The 15,251-nt window shown below is 42.0% G+C and overlaps 1 protein-coding gene across 1 annotated transcript in view; it reads left to right on the plus strand.

Annotated features, from left to right (window-relative positions):
• Positions 1-5,390: 5,390 nt before the first annotated feature.
• PSMB2 (proteasome 20S subunit beta 2) overlaps positions 5,391-15,251 on the plus strand; it is a 38,538-nt gene continuing 28,677 nt past the window's right edge. Inside the window, exons 1-3 of the mRNA XM_002720693.5 lie at positions 5,391-5,718; positions 10,558-10,680; positions 12,863-12,933. Coding sequence (XP_002720739.1) covers positions 5,628-5,718; positions 10,558-10,680; positions 12,863-12,933 — 285 coding nt within the window. The 5' untranslated portion in view covers positions 5,391-5,627. The remainder of the gene's footprint in view (positions 5,719-10,557; positions 10,681-12,862; positions 12,934-15,251) is intronic.

Raw genomic sequence — 15,251 nt, forward strand, 5'->3', positions numbered from 1 at the left:
GCACTGGTCCCTTGATAGATGGGCTGGCCCAAACTCCTCAGGCTGTTTGTTCCTTTGTGGACAGAGAGCTGGAAGACACATTCAGAATGAAATAAGTACTACAATTTTTGCAGAGGCAAATGAATTGCATAGCTGTGCTTAGAGATATGATTGCAACATTTTTTTTTCATTTCTCAGGAAGCTGGCATAAAGATTCAGCTGTGGATGTCAGAAACTAGCCATGGAATATTTCAGCTCTTTTCAGAATCACTGCAAGATACAAACATAAAGGGATGACATTTTCTTCCTATTAACAATTATGGGTAATACATGAGGATTGTAAAACATTCAGACAATACAGATGTGTATGATTCAAAAAGCGGAAGTCTTCCCTTCAAATCACATCCTCAGGATAATTACTGCATATAATTTGACACTGGAACATCTATAAATAGTCATTTTTCAACTCATATTCAAGTGTAGGCATTCATTAAAAAATAAAATGGAATAGTGCCACACATAGGAAAGCATTTTCATTTTCATCTGATAATGAGGTCTTCAAAAAGTTCATGAGAAATGCCTGTTGGGAAAAAACTATGTGGGGCCAGCATTGTGGTATAGTAGATAAAGCCACTGCCTGCCATGCTGGCATCCCGTATGGGCGCTGCTTGGAATCCTGGCTGTTCCACTTCTGATCCAGCTCCCTATTAATGTGTCTGGGAAAGCAGCAGAAGATGGACCAAGTGTTTGGGCCCCTGTATCCTTGTGGGAGATTTGGAAGAAGTTCCTGGCTCCTGGCTCTGGTTCTGTTTGTAATTCTTTCAAATAAATAAATAAAATCTTAAAAAAGAAAAAACTATACATATATTTTAAAAAAATTTCACCAAAATAAACTTATTCTCTAATTTCATTTTCTATGAACTTTTGGGAGTACTCTCATATCTTTTTAAAGGTTTACTTATTTGAAAAGAGTGACGAGAGAGAGAGAGAGAGAGAGAGAGAGGGAGAAAGAGAAATCTTCCTACTCCTATTCACTCCCTGATTGGCTGGAAGAATCAGGTGTCCCGCATGGGTGGTAGAAGTTCAAGTTCATGAGCCATCATCTGCTGCTTCAGGCACATTATCAGGGAGCTGCATTGGGAATGGAGTAACCGGGACCCAAACAGGCACTCTGGTACGGAATGTGGGTGTCTCAAGTGGCAGTTTATTCCACTGTAGCACAGTACCTGCTCTCCTCTTACATATTGAGCCATGAAATATATAGATATATTTATTTATTTTTAAAATATAGGTATATTTAGATTCATCCTATAACAGAGCCAGTTTAAGTCCTCGCTTCTCTGCTTCTGATCCAGCTTCCTGCTAATGTACCTGGGAAAGCAGCAGAAGGTGGCCCAAGTGCTTGAGCCCCTGTCAATCATGTTGGAGACCATCAGGGAGTTCTTGGCTCCTGGCTTTGTCCTGGACCAGTCCCGGCTGCTGTGGCCATTTGGGGAGTGAACAAGCAGATGCACCATCTCTGCGTCCAGCTCTTCCTTTCAAATAAACAAGTACATTTAAAAAGCTTATGTACACTGAAATGTTAATATATATCAAATTGTCCTCTTTAAAAGGTCTTACGGGGAAGGCAGTTAAGCTGCTGCTTGGGATACCTGAATCCATATTGGAGTGACTTGTTCAAGTCCAGTGTACTCTATGCTTCTGATCCAGCTTCCTGTTAATGCATCTGGGAGGCAGTGGATGATGGGCTAAGTATTTGGATCCCTGCCACTTCATCCAGACATGGAGTTCCTGACTCCTAGCTTCAGCCTGGCTCAGTTCTGGCTGTTGTGGGTATTTGGGAAGTTAACCAGTAGATGGAAGGTCTCTCTCTCTCTCTGTCATTCTGCCTTTCAAATAAATGAATAAATAAGCAAGTCTTTTTAAAATGTCATGTGATTTATAATATCAGCAATTCATAGCACTTAAAATATGATTTCTTTCAATTGATGCGATCATCAGGGTAGGATATAGACATGTTCTTGCCTCTGGACTCTGCTACCTCTCACATTCTGGGATACAGCCTGCAGAGACACAGACTCAACCTTTGTAGCTTTGATGAGAACACAATGGAAAACCCCACTCCCTTCTTTCAGGCAGAAAGTCCTCGGTATGGGGCTGGGCCAGGACAAAGCCAGGAGCCAGGAATTCCATCTAGGTCTCCATGTGGGTGGAACTTAAATACTCGAATCTCATCTGATGCTGCTTCCCAGGCACATTAACAGGGAACTGGATGGAAAGTGGAGTAGCTGGGACTCAAGTCGGCACTCCAGATATATGATATACACTTGATCTTAGCCAAAAGGCCGAGAAGCAATCATATATGATATCTGATGTGGGCATGGCAAGCAGGTTTATTACACTTCTGAAGTTACTGATTCAGACATCGTTCCCACCCCACTCTCTCCTGACCATACTCCTTTACCACTTAGCTGCTCGCACCTTCACTGGGGCCCCGAATGCACTCTTTCTTCTTGTCTGATTCCCCGTTGCCTTTACTTCCCCTCACTACCCACTTCAAATTCTATGAATTCAGAACTTCAGTGCCTTTCTTTCCAATATTCTCAATTCTCTTTCTATGCTTTTGCTTTTGGACACCTTCTTGAGGAGTTGAGAAGCCTACCTGGTTTAATCTATCTGATTCTCTGGGTGACTGAATGCTAGGGAAAAAATGTCCTATCACCTGTAGGACGGATACTGAATTAGTGGTCTGACCTCAACTCTATTCCAAACAGTACACACAGTACTCAGTATCTCTAAGAAATACTGTTTATCAGAGTGAAAAATTGAGAATAATCCAAATGCTTTAAAAGTATTTAGGGGAGGGTGTTGTGGTGCAGCAGATTAAGCTACTGCTTTGAACACCCACTTCCCATTTTGAGGTGCCAGTTTGAGTTCTGTTTCCTCTACTCTGATCCAGCTTCTTGTTAGTGTATCTGAGAGGCAACTGATGATGCCCTAAGAACTTGGGTTCCTGCCACCCATGTGGGAGACCAGGAGGGAGTTCCCGGTTCTTGATTGTAGCCTGGCTCTGCCCCAGCAATAGCAGGCATTTGAGCTAACCAGCTGATGAAAGATTTCTTTCTCTCTCTTGGTTTTCTCCCTCTCTTCCTGTCATTCTTTTAGAAAATCACATGAATAAACTTTCACAAGGAGGGATTGTCAGCAGATACAACAAAGACCACACTTACACACTCCCCACTAAGTTGCATATAATTTAAGGCAAAAAAGGACTCGGAATTCTAAAACAAGAGCAAAATACTGAAGAGCAGATGGTGAAAAAGGAGCAAAAATATAGAATGAAAAATATGGTCCTTGAAATAAGAGACTGAGTGGGCAAGGTAAACTTCAAATTAGATACTTCTTTCTCAAAGTGGAAACAAGGCATAGTGTTTCATTTGTACTTTAGGTGACACAACTAAGATTATCTGTAGCATTTGCAAGCCTGTTGCCTTAGATCACAATGCAAGATATCATTGCTCCCTACCAATCTTTTCTGAATTTCTGTATCTGGCCTTCTATGATACAAAATGGAGGTAAACCTGCTCTAACTTGCCCTGAGTTTTTCCATCTTTACCTAAACTGTAATAAATATTGGTGAGTTCATGTCCATTATTCTCAGAACAAAGAAATAAAACAAAAGTCCAGATCCAATGACAAAATACACCTAACTCTATTTAAATAACAAACAACATTTTCCTCTGGCTGTTCATTTCTCATTTCCTAATTACCATCAAAGTTGATGTTATTTTTATGCTTATTGGTCATTCATGTTGCTGCTTTTTTTTTAATAATTAAAAAAATTATTTGAAAGGCAGAGTTACAGAGAGAAGGAGAGACAGACAGAGATCTTCCACTTGCTGGTTCACTCCTCAAATGGCCACAACAGCCAGGGCCTGTGCCAGGCCAAAGCCAGGACCAGGAGCTTCTTCCAGATCTCCCATGTAGCTGCAGGGGCCCAAGCACTTGGGCCATCCTCTGCTGCTTTTCCAGGAGCATTAGTAGGGAGCTGCATTGGAAGTGGAGCAGACAGGACACAAACCAGTGCCCAACTGGGATGTTGGCATCGCAGGCAGATGCCAGCTTTACCCCCTAAGCCACAGTGCTAGCCCCTGCTTCTTTTTCTTCCTTTTCTTAAAATTTATTTTATTTATTTGAAAGGCAGAGTTACAAAGACATACACACATACATACACTCACAGATCAATCTTCTATCTGCTGGTTCACTCTTCAAATGCCCACAACAGACAGGGCTGGAAGCCAGGAGCCTGGAACTTCATCTGGGTCTCCCATGTGGATGGCAGGAGCCCAAGCACTTGTGCCATCCTCTGCTTTCCCAAGCACATTAGCTGGCAGCTGGACGGGAAGTGGAGCTGCCCAGACCAGAATTGGTGCTCATAACGACTCTGCTGTGGCAGGTGGCAACTTACAGTGCTGCACCAAAACGCAGGCCCCATGTCGCTTTCTTTGTGGATTGCTTTCCTTAATCTTTGGTCATTTTGAGATTGTGTTATTTTTCCCACATTGATTTATAGGAACATCATTTTAAAGTTACAAATGTCAACTATTTGTATATTGAAACATTCTCAGTTTGCATTTAATTTTGAACTTCAGGATGACTTTCACCGAACGGAGGCTTGTCATTCTGTGTAGTGAAGTTTGTCTACAGATGAGCATATTGCTTCCGGGTTCCCTGTCACGCTTACGATCACGTGCCTTCCAAAGATTCTAAACATACTTTTCTTCCACTATTCATTACTTTTTGCATTTGTGCTGATATCTCTAATACAACCACGTACCATTTCTGTGAGGGACGTAAATAGGGCTCCTCTCGAGTTAATTTTTCTCCAATCTGGCCTGCAGGGAGCGGGATTCTGGAGATTTTAACCGGCAAAAAGGGAAACCGCCACCTGGGAACTCACCCTTTTTTGGAACCCATATGGGCTCGGCATTTACCAGCAGTGATTTTATCCTCAAGCAAGGTCTTGGTTTTTTTTTTTTTCCCCAGGCAGAGTGGACAGTGAGAGAGAGAGACAGAGGTCTTCCTTTGCCATTGGTTCACCCTCCAATGGCCGCCGCGGCCCGCGCGCTGCGGCCGGCGCACCGCGCTGATCCGATGGCAGGAGCCAGGAGCCAGGTGCTTTTCCTGGTCTCCCATGGGGTGCAGGGCCCAAGCACCTGGGCCATCCTCCACTGCACTCCCTGGCCACAGCAGAGAGCTGGCCTGGAAGAGGGGCAACCGGGACAGAATCCGGCGCCCCGACCGGGACTAGAACCTGGTGTGCCGGCGCCGCTAGGCGGAGGATTAGCCTAGCGAGCCGCGGCGCCGGCCCAAGCAAGTTTTTAAATCCCAGTTTCCAGATAAAGAAACTTGGCGTTACGTAAGTAGCACAGTGGAAGAACAGGACAGCCCACTAAATGAGCGCAGAGTGTAACACGCCCAATGCCACGCCCACTTTCTAACCTCTCGCGACATTTTACGTCATCCGAGAGCGCCTGTGGCCGGGGCTGTCGCGCGGCTTACGTCGCGCCAAACTTCGCTCCGGCGGTGCTGTCTCACCGGCGAGGCCTGCGTTCACTCGGACCAGTAGTCCTCGACCTCTTGCCACCATGGAGTACCTCATTGGCATCCAGGGCCCAGACTACGTCCTTGTCGCCTCGGACCGGGTGGCCGCCAGCAATATTGTCCAGATGAAGGACGGTGAGAGGAAGCAGAGGAGGCCTGGCCTGGCCATAGGGGCAGCCGGAGGGTTCGGGGGCGTCCCGGGGAGGCCTGGGAGGTGAAACCCGGCCTGCACTGCCATTCGTGCACCTGTTTTGTAGAACTGAGGACACGGGCGGCGGAGCCTGGGGCCGTGGCGTTCGCTCTCCCCAGGGCTGCTGGGTCAGTGCTCCTGCTCTGGTCTTCGCTAACTGCTTCTTGCCTAAGGACATTGGCTTGGGAAGTGTTAAAGCACCTGCCGGCCTCCAGGTTGCTTGGATCCCCGAACTCCCACGTTTCCTTAGTTCGCTGGGGGCACAAAGCGGGCTCCCGGGGAGAGTGAACCTGTGGGACTCGCAGGTTGGCGTTTCTCTGCTTTTACCCGAGGCTCGGCCTGGATGCTCCTCTTCCGGCTTTCTAAGATATTGGCTGCTAAGCTTCCCTTATAGTTAAGTAGTTAATGAAGTTAGCAGACTGCAGCCCTGTCACCTGTTTGCTTAGTCAAGTTATTTCAAAATGCCCAGGCTTCTTCGTCTGTTACGTTATTACAGTAATGCCAAACTCACAAGCTTGTTGGGAGAATCGAATGAGTTGTATGCAAATACTTAGCACTTGACCGACATTTAGTAGTAAGAATGCCAAGGACTTAGGATGTACGAGGTGCCACGTTAACTCATGTTGAACCTTTTGAGACGGGCACTACTTCATCCCCATTTTACAGGTGTTAGTTTGAGGCCCAGAGGTTAAGTAACTTGCCTAAGTTCAGGTGCCAGAAGCAGTGTTCACACGTGTGCAGTCTGAGTTCAGCTCTTTTGCCCATAACTGCCAAACGGTACGATCTCTTTACAGTGAGTACTAAATGCATAATTTTTTAAAGATTTCAGTTATGGATCTGAAAAATCTAGGGCTATGTTTTCATGACTGATCAGACATGCTGCTATTGAGAAAGCCTGCTTTGACTGAAAGTTCATCTTGACAAGTAGGTTTTGGGCACTGTGTGCACTTGGCTTTGTACTTGCTGAGGATCTGCGAAGATTCAGATGTGACACCTACTTTAAAAGAAGTTACAATTCAATAAGAGATTCAGATATGTGTACAAATCATTATAACACAACTAGAAAGGGGTTTTGTCCTATGAAAAGTACAGTCAAGCTTCTCAGGTGATACAGAGGAAGAAGAAATTCTTGTGGAGATTAGGGAGAGCTGTGAGGGCAGATGAGAGTTCATCTTGGGTTTAAGGAGAGAAAAATTATTAAAGCTGGGGCTTCCCAGAGTACGTGGACAAAGGTGAACTGGTGTCCACCACTGCAGTTGTAAGCCACAGGCGTTTGATCGTGCGGCTGTGGGCCCATCTGGGGCGATGGAAACAACTCTAAGGAACTTTTGTTTTTTAAAAAATACACAGTATATACAGTAACAGGAAATGCAATATACTAGGTATAATCCATTAAAGAGATGAAGATATTAAAGTAAGGAAATAAATACTGCAAGATGATTTTATAGGATGAAAGAAGTTAATAATTGGTTACTTTTAAAATTCATGACTTCATGAGTAAATGCTAAGAGTATTCAGAGAAAAGACAGACCACTGTGGTATGGGAAAGAGAAAAATGAATTTGAGTTCCTGAAGAGTAGCTGGAAATAAGTGTGCTCAGTTCTGATTTTCCCTGTGGTCTTTTGTGGTATAGAAACAATACGAGTGTTAGAATTGTATGAGGACTTTTTACTAACTATTCATTGCGTGAAGGAAGTTGTATAGAGTAGTCAAGAATGCTGAAAAGTGATAAACTCTTAGGACTTATTTTCTCAGAGTATAAAATAATACTTCCATTCAGTTATTCAGATTGTCGCTTTGTGACCTATTTTGATTCTATAGAGAAGACATTTCCCAAAGATTGCTTGTTTATTAAAAAGTGGTGCAACTCTGGCCGGCGCCATGGCTCAGTAGGCTAATCCTCCACCTTGTGGCGCCGGCACACCAGGTTCTAGTCCCGGTCGGGGCGCCGGATTCTTTCCCGGTTGCCCCTCTTTCAGGCCAGCTCTCTGCTATGGCCAGAGAGTGCAGTGGAGGATGGCCCAAGTGCTTGGGCCCTGCACCCCATGGGAGACCAGGAGAAGCACCTGGCTCCTGGCTTTGGATCAGCACGATGTGCTGGCAGCAGCGTGCCGGCTGTGGCGGCCATTGGAGGGTGAACCAACAGCAAAGGAAGACCTTTCTCTCTGTCTCTCTCTCTCTCACTGTCCACTCTGCCTGTCCAAAAAAAAAAAAGTGGTGCAACTTTCAGTTTGGTTATATAGTATGGTACATTTTGTGCCAAGTTTACCCCCTTGGCCTATATAGAATTGCTTTTCTTTTCTTAAGATTTATTTATTTATTTGAAAGACAGAGCTACAGAGAGGCAGAGGCAGAGGCAGAGAGAGAGAGAGAGAGAGAGAGAGGTCTTCTATCCGCTGGTTCATGCCACAGATGGTTGCAATGGCCAGAGCTGTACCGATCCAAAGCTAGGAGCCAGGAGCTTCTTCCGGGTCTCCCACATGGGTGCAGGGGTCCAAGGACTTGGGCCATAGCAGAGAGCTGGATCAGAAGTGGAGCAACCAGGACTTGAACCAGTACCCATATGGGATGCCAGCATTGCAAGCGGTAGCTTTACCCGCTATGCCACAGTGCCCGCCCGTAGAATTGCTTTTAAGTTACTTAGATTACTACAGTGCACACTCAACTTTCTTTTACGAATTCTTCTAACAGTTATGATCTAAACTATATTACCCAACACTAAGAATACTATTGTATATGTATAGAATTTGTTACAGTTTCTCTCACTCGATAGTAAGGCAGTGGTAAGTGATTTTATTTTTTACACATTTGGAAAGTGAAGTATAATGAGACAAGTAATATGCCCAAGTTCAGAGTCTGAAGTCCAGATCCTAATGAAGTCTGTTGGGTATTAGTCTGATTGGCTTCCATGGTATTATACACTGATGCTCAATTCATTGTCTGTTTATTTCATGTATGTGGTTCTTGTAAGTTCTTCACCAAAGGATCAGAAATTCCCTAGAGCTGCAGAGGCTCTCAGGGAACAACTCAGGGAGACATTAGTGTCTATCACTTGTGGTTTTATGTCACCCTCCTTTATTCACTGGATAGGCTCAGTGTTTAAAAAAGATGTTTGACATTTTATGAAGTTTCTTTCCTTTTTTTTTTTTAAAGATTTATTTTATTTATTTGAAAGACAAAGTTACAAAGAGAGGTAGAGACAGATAGAGAGGTCTTCCCTCTGCTGGTTCACTCTCCAGATGGCCGCAATGACCAGAACTGCACCGATCCTAAGCCAGGAGCCAGGTGCTTCCTCTGGGTCTTCCACGGGGGTGCAGGGGCCCAAGAACCTGGGCCATCTTCTACTGTTTTCCCAGGCCATAGCAGAGAGCTGGATCGAAAGCGGAGCAGCCGGGACTCGAACCGGCGCCCATGTGGGATGCGGGCATTGCAGGTGGTGGCTTTACCCGCTATGCCACAGAGCTGGCCCCCAGCCTTTCTTCTAAATATGACAACTAAGCTCCCCTCCAAATAAGTGCAGCTTCTTTTTTCAAACTATAAAAATGATGTATTTTTTTTGTTTTGTTTTTATGAAAGTGGTACATATTAAGTGTAGAAATTTCAGGAAATACTGATAGGCAAAAAAGAAGGAAATAAAAATTGCCCATATGCTTAACACCTCCAAGAACTTGGACTATACCCTTCTGGTCCTTTTCTTTGCATGGATAATATATCTGTAAGTGAATTTTTTTCTTTTATAAACAAGTTTACAAACCCACAGTCTTTAAATCTCCTGTAGCCTGTAACAAATAAAAGTGAGCTTGTTTAGGAGTTTTAAGGCAATTTGATACTATCTGTAGGCACATTTTGTGTAGTTTTTCCCCAAAGTCTAAGAAGCCATATTATTGGTATCTCTAACTCTCAAACACTTGTAAAGTATTTGATAGTAGCATTTTGCTCTTTAATCCTATTAAGGGATTTTGACATTTCAGAAGCTTTCAAACTGGGAAACATGTCTCCCAGGGAAGATTATTCAGCACTATTTGAAAAAATGAAAAGTGAAAGTGAGAATAAGATGGGAAGATACAGGCTGTTTCTGAAGCCGCAGATTGAATATGAAGTTTTATCTTCCTTAGGCAGTAATTGCAATCTGAATATTTATTTATCTATCTAATCTGAGTCTGGTTCAGCTAGATAAGATTAGAGTATTTAGATTTTTGTGAGGTATTCTGTATAGCTTAATGTCAGAATTTCTGTTAGAACTTTTCTTTGGCAATCGTTTTAGGCTTTCTTTTTTGTTTTTTGTTTTTGCTTTGGAGATGGAGTTGGTTTACTTTCTAAGGTGATTTATATCACAGTCGATTTTCTATTTTGTGGAGCAGTTCTTTCTAATTGTAGCACTGGCCCTTTTCAAATACATGCTTTATATGTGTATAAATGTAATAACTACAATTTGTATCTGTAGGAACGTCTGAGGGCTTTGTAATTATGAACCTAAAGATAATCACCATTGGTTAGATTCCTTTAGTTTCCTCTACTGCTCCTTGCTTTCCAAATATCTTTAAATGTTGAAATTGTCATGTCATATCTGTTTTTGAGAATACATATGAAATTGACATTAATAACATGTTGATGTTTTAACATGGAGAGTGAAAGAAATTAATACTGTTGTGTATTAAAATCTGAAGACAATGATTAGTAAAATTATTCAAGATAGCAATTAATAAACCTACTTAGGTTGCATACATAATAGCTGTCTGTTTGTGTTAAGGCAGATTCTAACATAGTTTCTTTTCTTTGAGCAGATCATGACAAGATGTTTAAGATGAGTGAAAAAATATTACTTCTATGTGTTGGAGAAGCTGGAGACACTGTGCAGTTTGCAGAATATATTCAAAAAAATGTGCAACTTTATAAGATGCGAAATGGTGGGTAAGACTTAGAGAATAGCTGTGGTAGATAGGTTTTTCAGTGCTGCTATAACAAAGATTTACTTTAAGATTTATTTTAAAAGCAGAGTTACAGAGGTAAAGAGATCTTCTGTCTGCTGGCCAAGTGACTGCAATGGCTGAGGCAGAGCCAGGCTGAAGCCAAGAGCCTAGAACTCCATCTGGGTCTCCCACGTGGGTGACAGGGGCCAAACTACTTGGGCCATGTTCCACTGCTTTCCCAGATGCGTTAGTAAGAAGGTGGATCAGAATTGAAGCAGACGGAACTGGAACCACTACCTTTATGGATGTGGAAGGTGATGACTTAATCTGCTGTACTGTAATGCCAGCCCCACTTGGGGAGGTCTTAACAGAAATTTTTATTTTTTTTATTTGACAGAGTTATAGACAGTGAGAGACAGAGACAGAGAGAAAGGTCTTGCTTCCATTGGTTCACTTCCCAAGTGGCCGCTACGGCTGGCACTGTGCCGATCTGAAGCCAGGAGCCAGGTGCTTCTTCCTGGTCTCCCACGCGGGTGCAGGAGTCCAAGCACCTAGGCCATCCTCCACTGCCCTCCCGGGTCACAGCAGAGAGCTGGACTGGCAGAGGAGCAACTGGGACTAGAACTTGGCACCCATATGGGATGCTGGCGCCGCAGGCAGAGGATTAACCAAGTGATCCACAGTGCCAGCGTCCAGAAATGAGGTTTTCCCTAGTTCTGGAGACTAGAGGTCTGAGATGAAGGTGTCAGCAGGATAAACTTTTTTTTTTTTTTTTTAAGATTTTATTTATTTATTTAAGAGGTAGAGTTATAGACAGAGAGGGAGAGACAGAGAGAAAGGCCTTCCAACTGCTGGTTCACTTCCCAAGTGACCACAGAGCCTGGAGCTGGGCCTATCCAAAGCCATCAACCAGGAGCTTCTTCTGGATCTCCCACGTGGATGCAGGGGCCCAAACACTTGGGCCATCTTCTACTGCTTACCCAGGCCATAGCAGAGAGCTGGATCAGAAGAGGAGCAGCCGAGACTGGAACTGGTACCCATATAGGATGCTGGTGCCACAGGCAGAGGCTTAGCTTACTACGCCACAGTGCTGGCCCCTAGGATGGACTTCTTCCAAGGCCTGTGCCTTCCCATGATTTTTCCTCTGAACTGTCTGTGTCCAGAATTCTTATAATGACACCTGAATTAGGGCCCACTCTGATGACCTCATTTTAACTTAATTGCATCTTTAATGAATCTATCTCCAAATACAGTCACATTCTGAGGTACTGGGTGTTAAGACTTTAACTTATGAATTTTTGAAAAACACAGTACCACCTATAATTGTTGGTTTGTCTTTAAATGTGAACTAAAAGTTATTCTGTTGCAGTTCTACACATGAGCAGAACCATGTGATCACAAGACATTTGAGTTTTCCTATTTTAAAAAACTTTTCTAGACCCTAAAAATCTAATCCTTCTAATCTTAAAGATTTTCTGCAAAATTCCCAGAGCAGAGAACCATTGTAATACTGCTTCTTGGAAGATAAAACTAAAATAATCTTAGAGATGGGGGTGGTAATACCAGACGTTTTAAGTGTTGCATATTTCAGAGGAAATGGTTTCAGTTCAAGTATATCTGAATCTCAGAGCAAAAAGACATAAGTAAAGCTTGGCTTTACTGTTTTCTATGTGACAAGTTATCTATCCTCTCTAGGCCTTTATTTAATAATATTTATGAAAATGCTTTGTAAAACTCTAATTGTAAGCATTTATGGTACCTTAAAAGGGTTCTACCTTAGTTCTGTGGTAGGTTCCTGTCTAAAGAGATAATTAGGACATTTGTGTTTTGTGGGCTGTCTGCAGTTAAGAGCTTTTATCCACTGGGAAAGGCTCCCTGTTACATGATACTAGTTAACTTCCTGGAGTTTGTGGTGGTACTCTGTCAGAGAGAACCTTGTTTCTAGTTACTTCCTTAGTTCAGTAACACTGCTTCATACTGTACTGGTATAATATGGAGCTATAATAATTGCATGTATAAAATTACTAGATGAGGCCATTTCTATAATTTTTTTAAGGCGGTAGATTAAGCAGGCATAGTGAAGTGATTTGCGGTAGATTAAGCAGGCATAGTGAAGTGATTTGGGATACCGTTATTTCTTCTGCTTTGCTTTAAGTGTGACTCTTTATCTCTTGTCCAGGCTATGAATTGTCTCCCACAGCAGCAGCAAATTTCACACGGCGAAACCTGGCTGACTGTCTTCGGAGTCGGGTAAGCAGTCTAGCAGGTAGCCTTAGATAAGAACAGAAGAATATTCTGTACTTCTTTTACATTCCTGTTAGACATAAGTAGTATTTTTGCTTTTTTTGGCTTTCCTGAACCCTTCCTTGCTATTCCTTTATCCTTCACTCCCCTTAGATTTGTTTTTTTCTCTCTGCACAGTTGCTACTTAAAGCCAGTAGGACAAACACACATTCCCAGAGAATTTGTGGGCTTATGCCCATATGAAGACCTTTGACAGCTTTTTTTTCCTCTCTCTAAAAAGACTTTATTTTTTGGAGCAGTTTTAAGTTTACAGCAAAATTAAGAAGAGAGTACAAATATACTCCATATACTCCCTCCCCCATACCCATTATAACATTCCCTGTTACCAACATTCATGATATGCATCTTATAATTAGTGAACCTACATTGACATATCATAATTGCCAAACTCCATAGTTTATATCACTCAAGGTATTGTACATTCTATGGCTTTGGACAAATGTTTTATAACATGAACTCATCATTGTAGTATCATACAGAGTAGTTTCACTGTTCTGAAAATATTCTGTGCCCCAATCTGTTCATTCATGCCTACCTCTCCAGGTCCTGATATTTTTATTAATTCCATAATTTTACCTTTTCCAGAATGTCATATAGTTGGAATCACACCTTACATATCCTTTTCAGACTGACTTCATTTACTTAGTGGTATGCATTTAAAGTTCCTCCATGTCTTTCTATGGCTTGTTAGCTCATTTCTGTTTAGTGCTGAATAATTTTCCATTATCTGAATGTACCATAGTCTATCCATTCACTTCCTTCTTGTTTGCTTCCAAGTTTTACAATTGTGAATAAAGCTACCAAAAACATCCACATGCAGGTTTTTGTTTGAATGTAAGTTTTTAACTCCTTTGGGTGAATGCCTAGGAATGTGATTGTTGATTGTTGGTTGATATACTAAGAATAGATTTAGTTTTATAAGAAATTGCCAAAATTTTTTCTAAGTGTTTCCATAGGAAATCGTATTTCTTAATTCCTGTGACTAAAGTTTCCTGTATGATGCTGGAGGTGGAACCTTGAAAATAATAATGCAAATTTTCATCTTGAGATTATTTATCTTTGTTTCTCTGTAATTATTTTTGCTGAGCGTACAGAATTGGTCTTCCTTGCTTAATTTTGGCCTTGTTGCTATCTAAGAGCTGTCTTAATTCCATTGACAGCAAGTTAAAAGATGCAGCATTAAGTTCAGGATTGAATGCATTGAAGATTGTGTAGGATGTGCCAAGGTTTATTTGATTGCTAAAGGTGTGTGTTATTCCCTTCCCACAGGGACTAAGTAAATAGAGCCTTCTCTGTGACCTTACCTCCTGTGCCTGTCTACTCATCTATGAAATCGAGATAACTTCCCATCCCCACAGGAGTGCTAGGAAAATTAATGCTTGTAAATCACAATATTTAACATTCATATGACTTTTGCCCAAAGCATTTTGCTTAATAATTTAATCTACTCACTATTCCACTGAGACAGATAGTAGTTAATTCTGTCACTGATATGGAGTAAAAGCCATAAAGTGGCAGCAGGACTAGCTCCAGGTCACGCATCAGGTCAGACAAAGCTACAAATAATGATGGTGCCATCATTGACTGTTGTGCTGTAAGGTCAGTTCCTTGGCTCTTCAGTAGTGTATATGGTGCTGGTCATGGTTTTATTTTAAGCTACACTTTCTTAAACTAAGTTTAAAAAGAATCTACACAGGAGTTATGTTTTTAAAAAGTTACTATAGATCTTTAAAACAGTTTATTTTCTAGTATCTAGCAATACTGGACTGAGGACTTTTTGATAATAAATAGACTGTCAGCGATAACTTTAACCAAGGCATTATGCAGTCTGAAAGACTGAAGTTTAAAGAGAAGCTAGAGATAAGATAGATTGAGGGGAGGAGACAAATTTACTTACATTGTTTTGATCTAAGTGAAAGGTCAGTGATCTTCTCTTGCTCCCTGCTTGAGATGGAAAATGAGTCAAGTATTAGCTTTCATGCCACCTAGAAATTCTTTCAGTATTCAGCAAAGAGTATGCTGTGGCTTGTTCCTCTGACTTACCAGGCAGAAGTCAGCTTTGGACACAAAAAACACTTTGTCATAAATGCTGCAGACATTAAGTGAATTAAACTCCTTTTAAAAATTGAGATAAGAGTGACAATGTGCTTGATGCAATTGCAGTCAATCTAGTTAATCTTCTAGCAGAAATGTTTGATGTCTTAACAAATAAATATCCTTTGTAGACAATGGTATGAGGCTGTAGTAAATATTGACTACCTCTG

The sequence above is a fragment of the Oryctolagus cuniculus genome, chromosome 7 (genome assembly GCF_964237555.1).
Source record: "Oryctolagus cuniculus chromosome 7, mOryCun1.1, whole genome shotgun sequence".
Lineage (NCBI taxonomy): Eukaryota > Metazoa > Chordata > Mammalia > Lagomorpha > Leporidae > Oryctolagus > Oryctolagus cuniculus.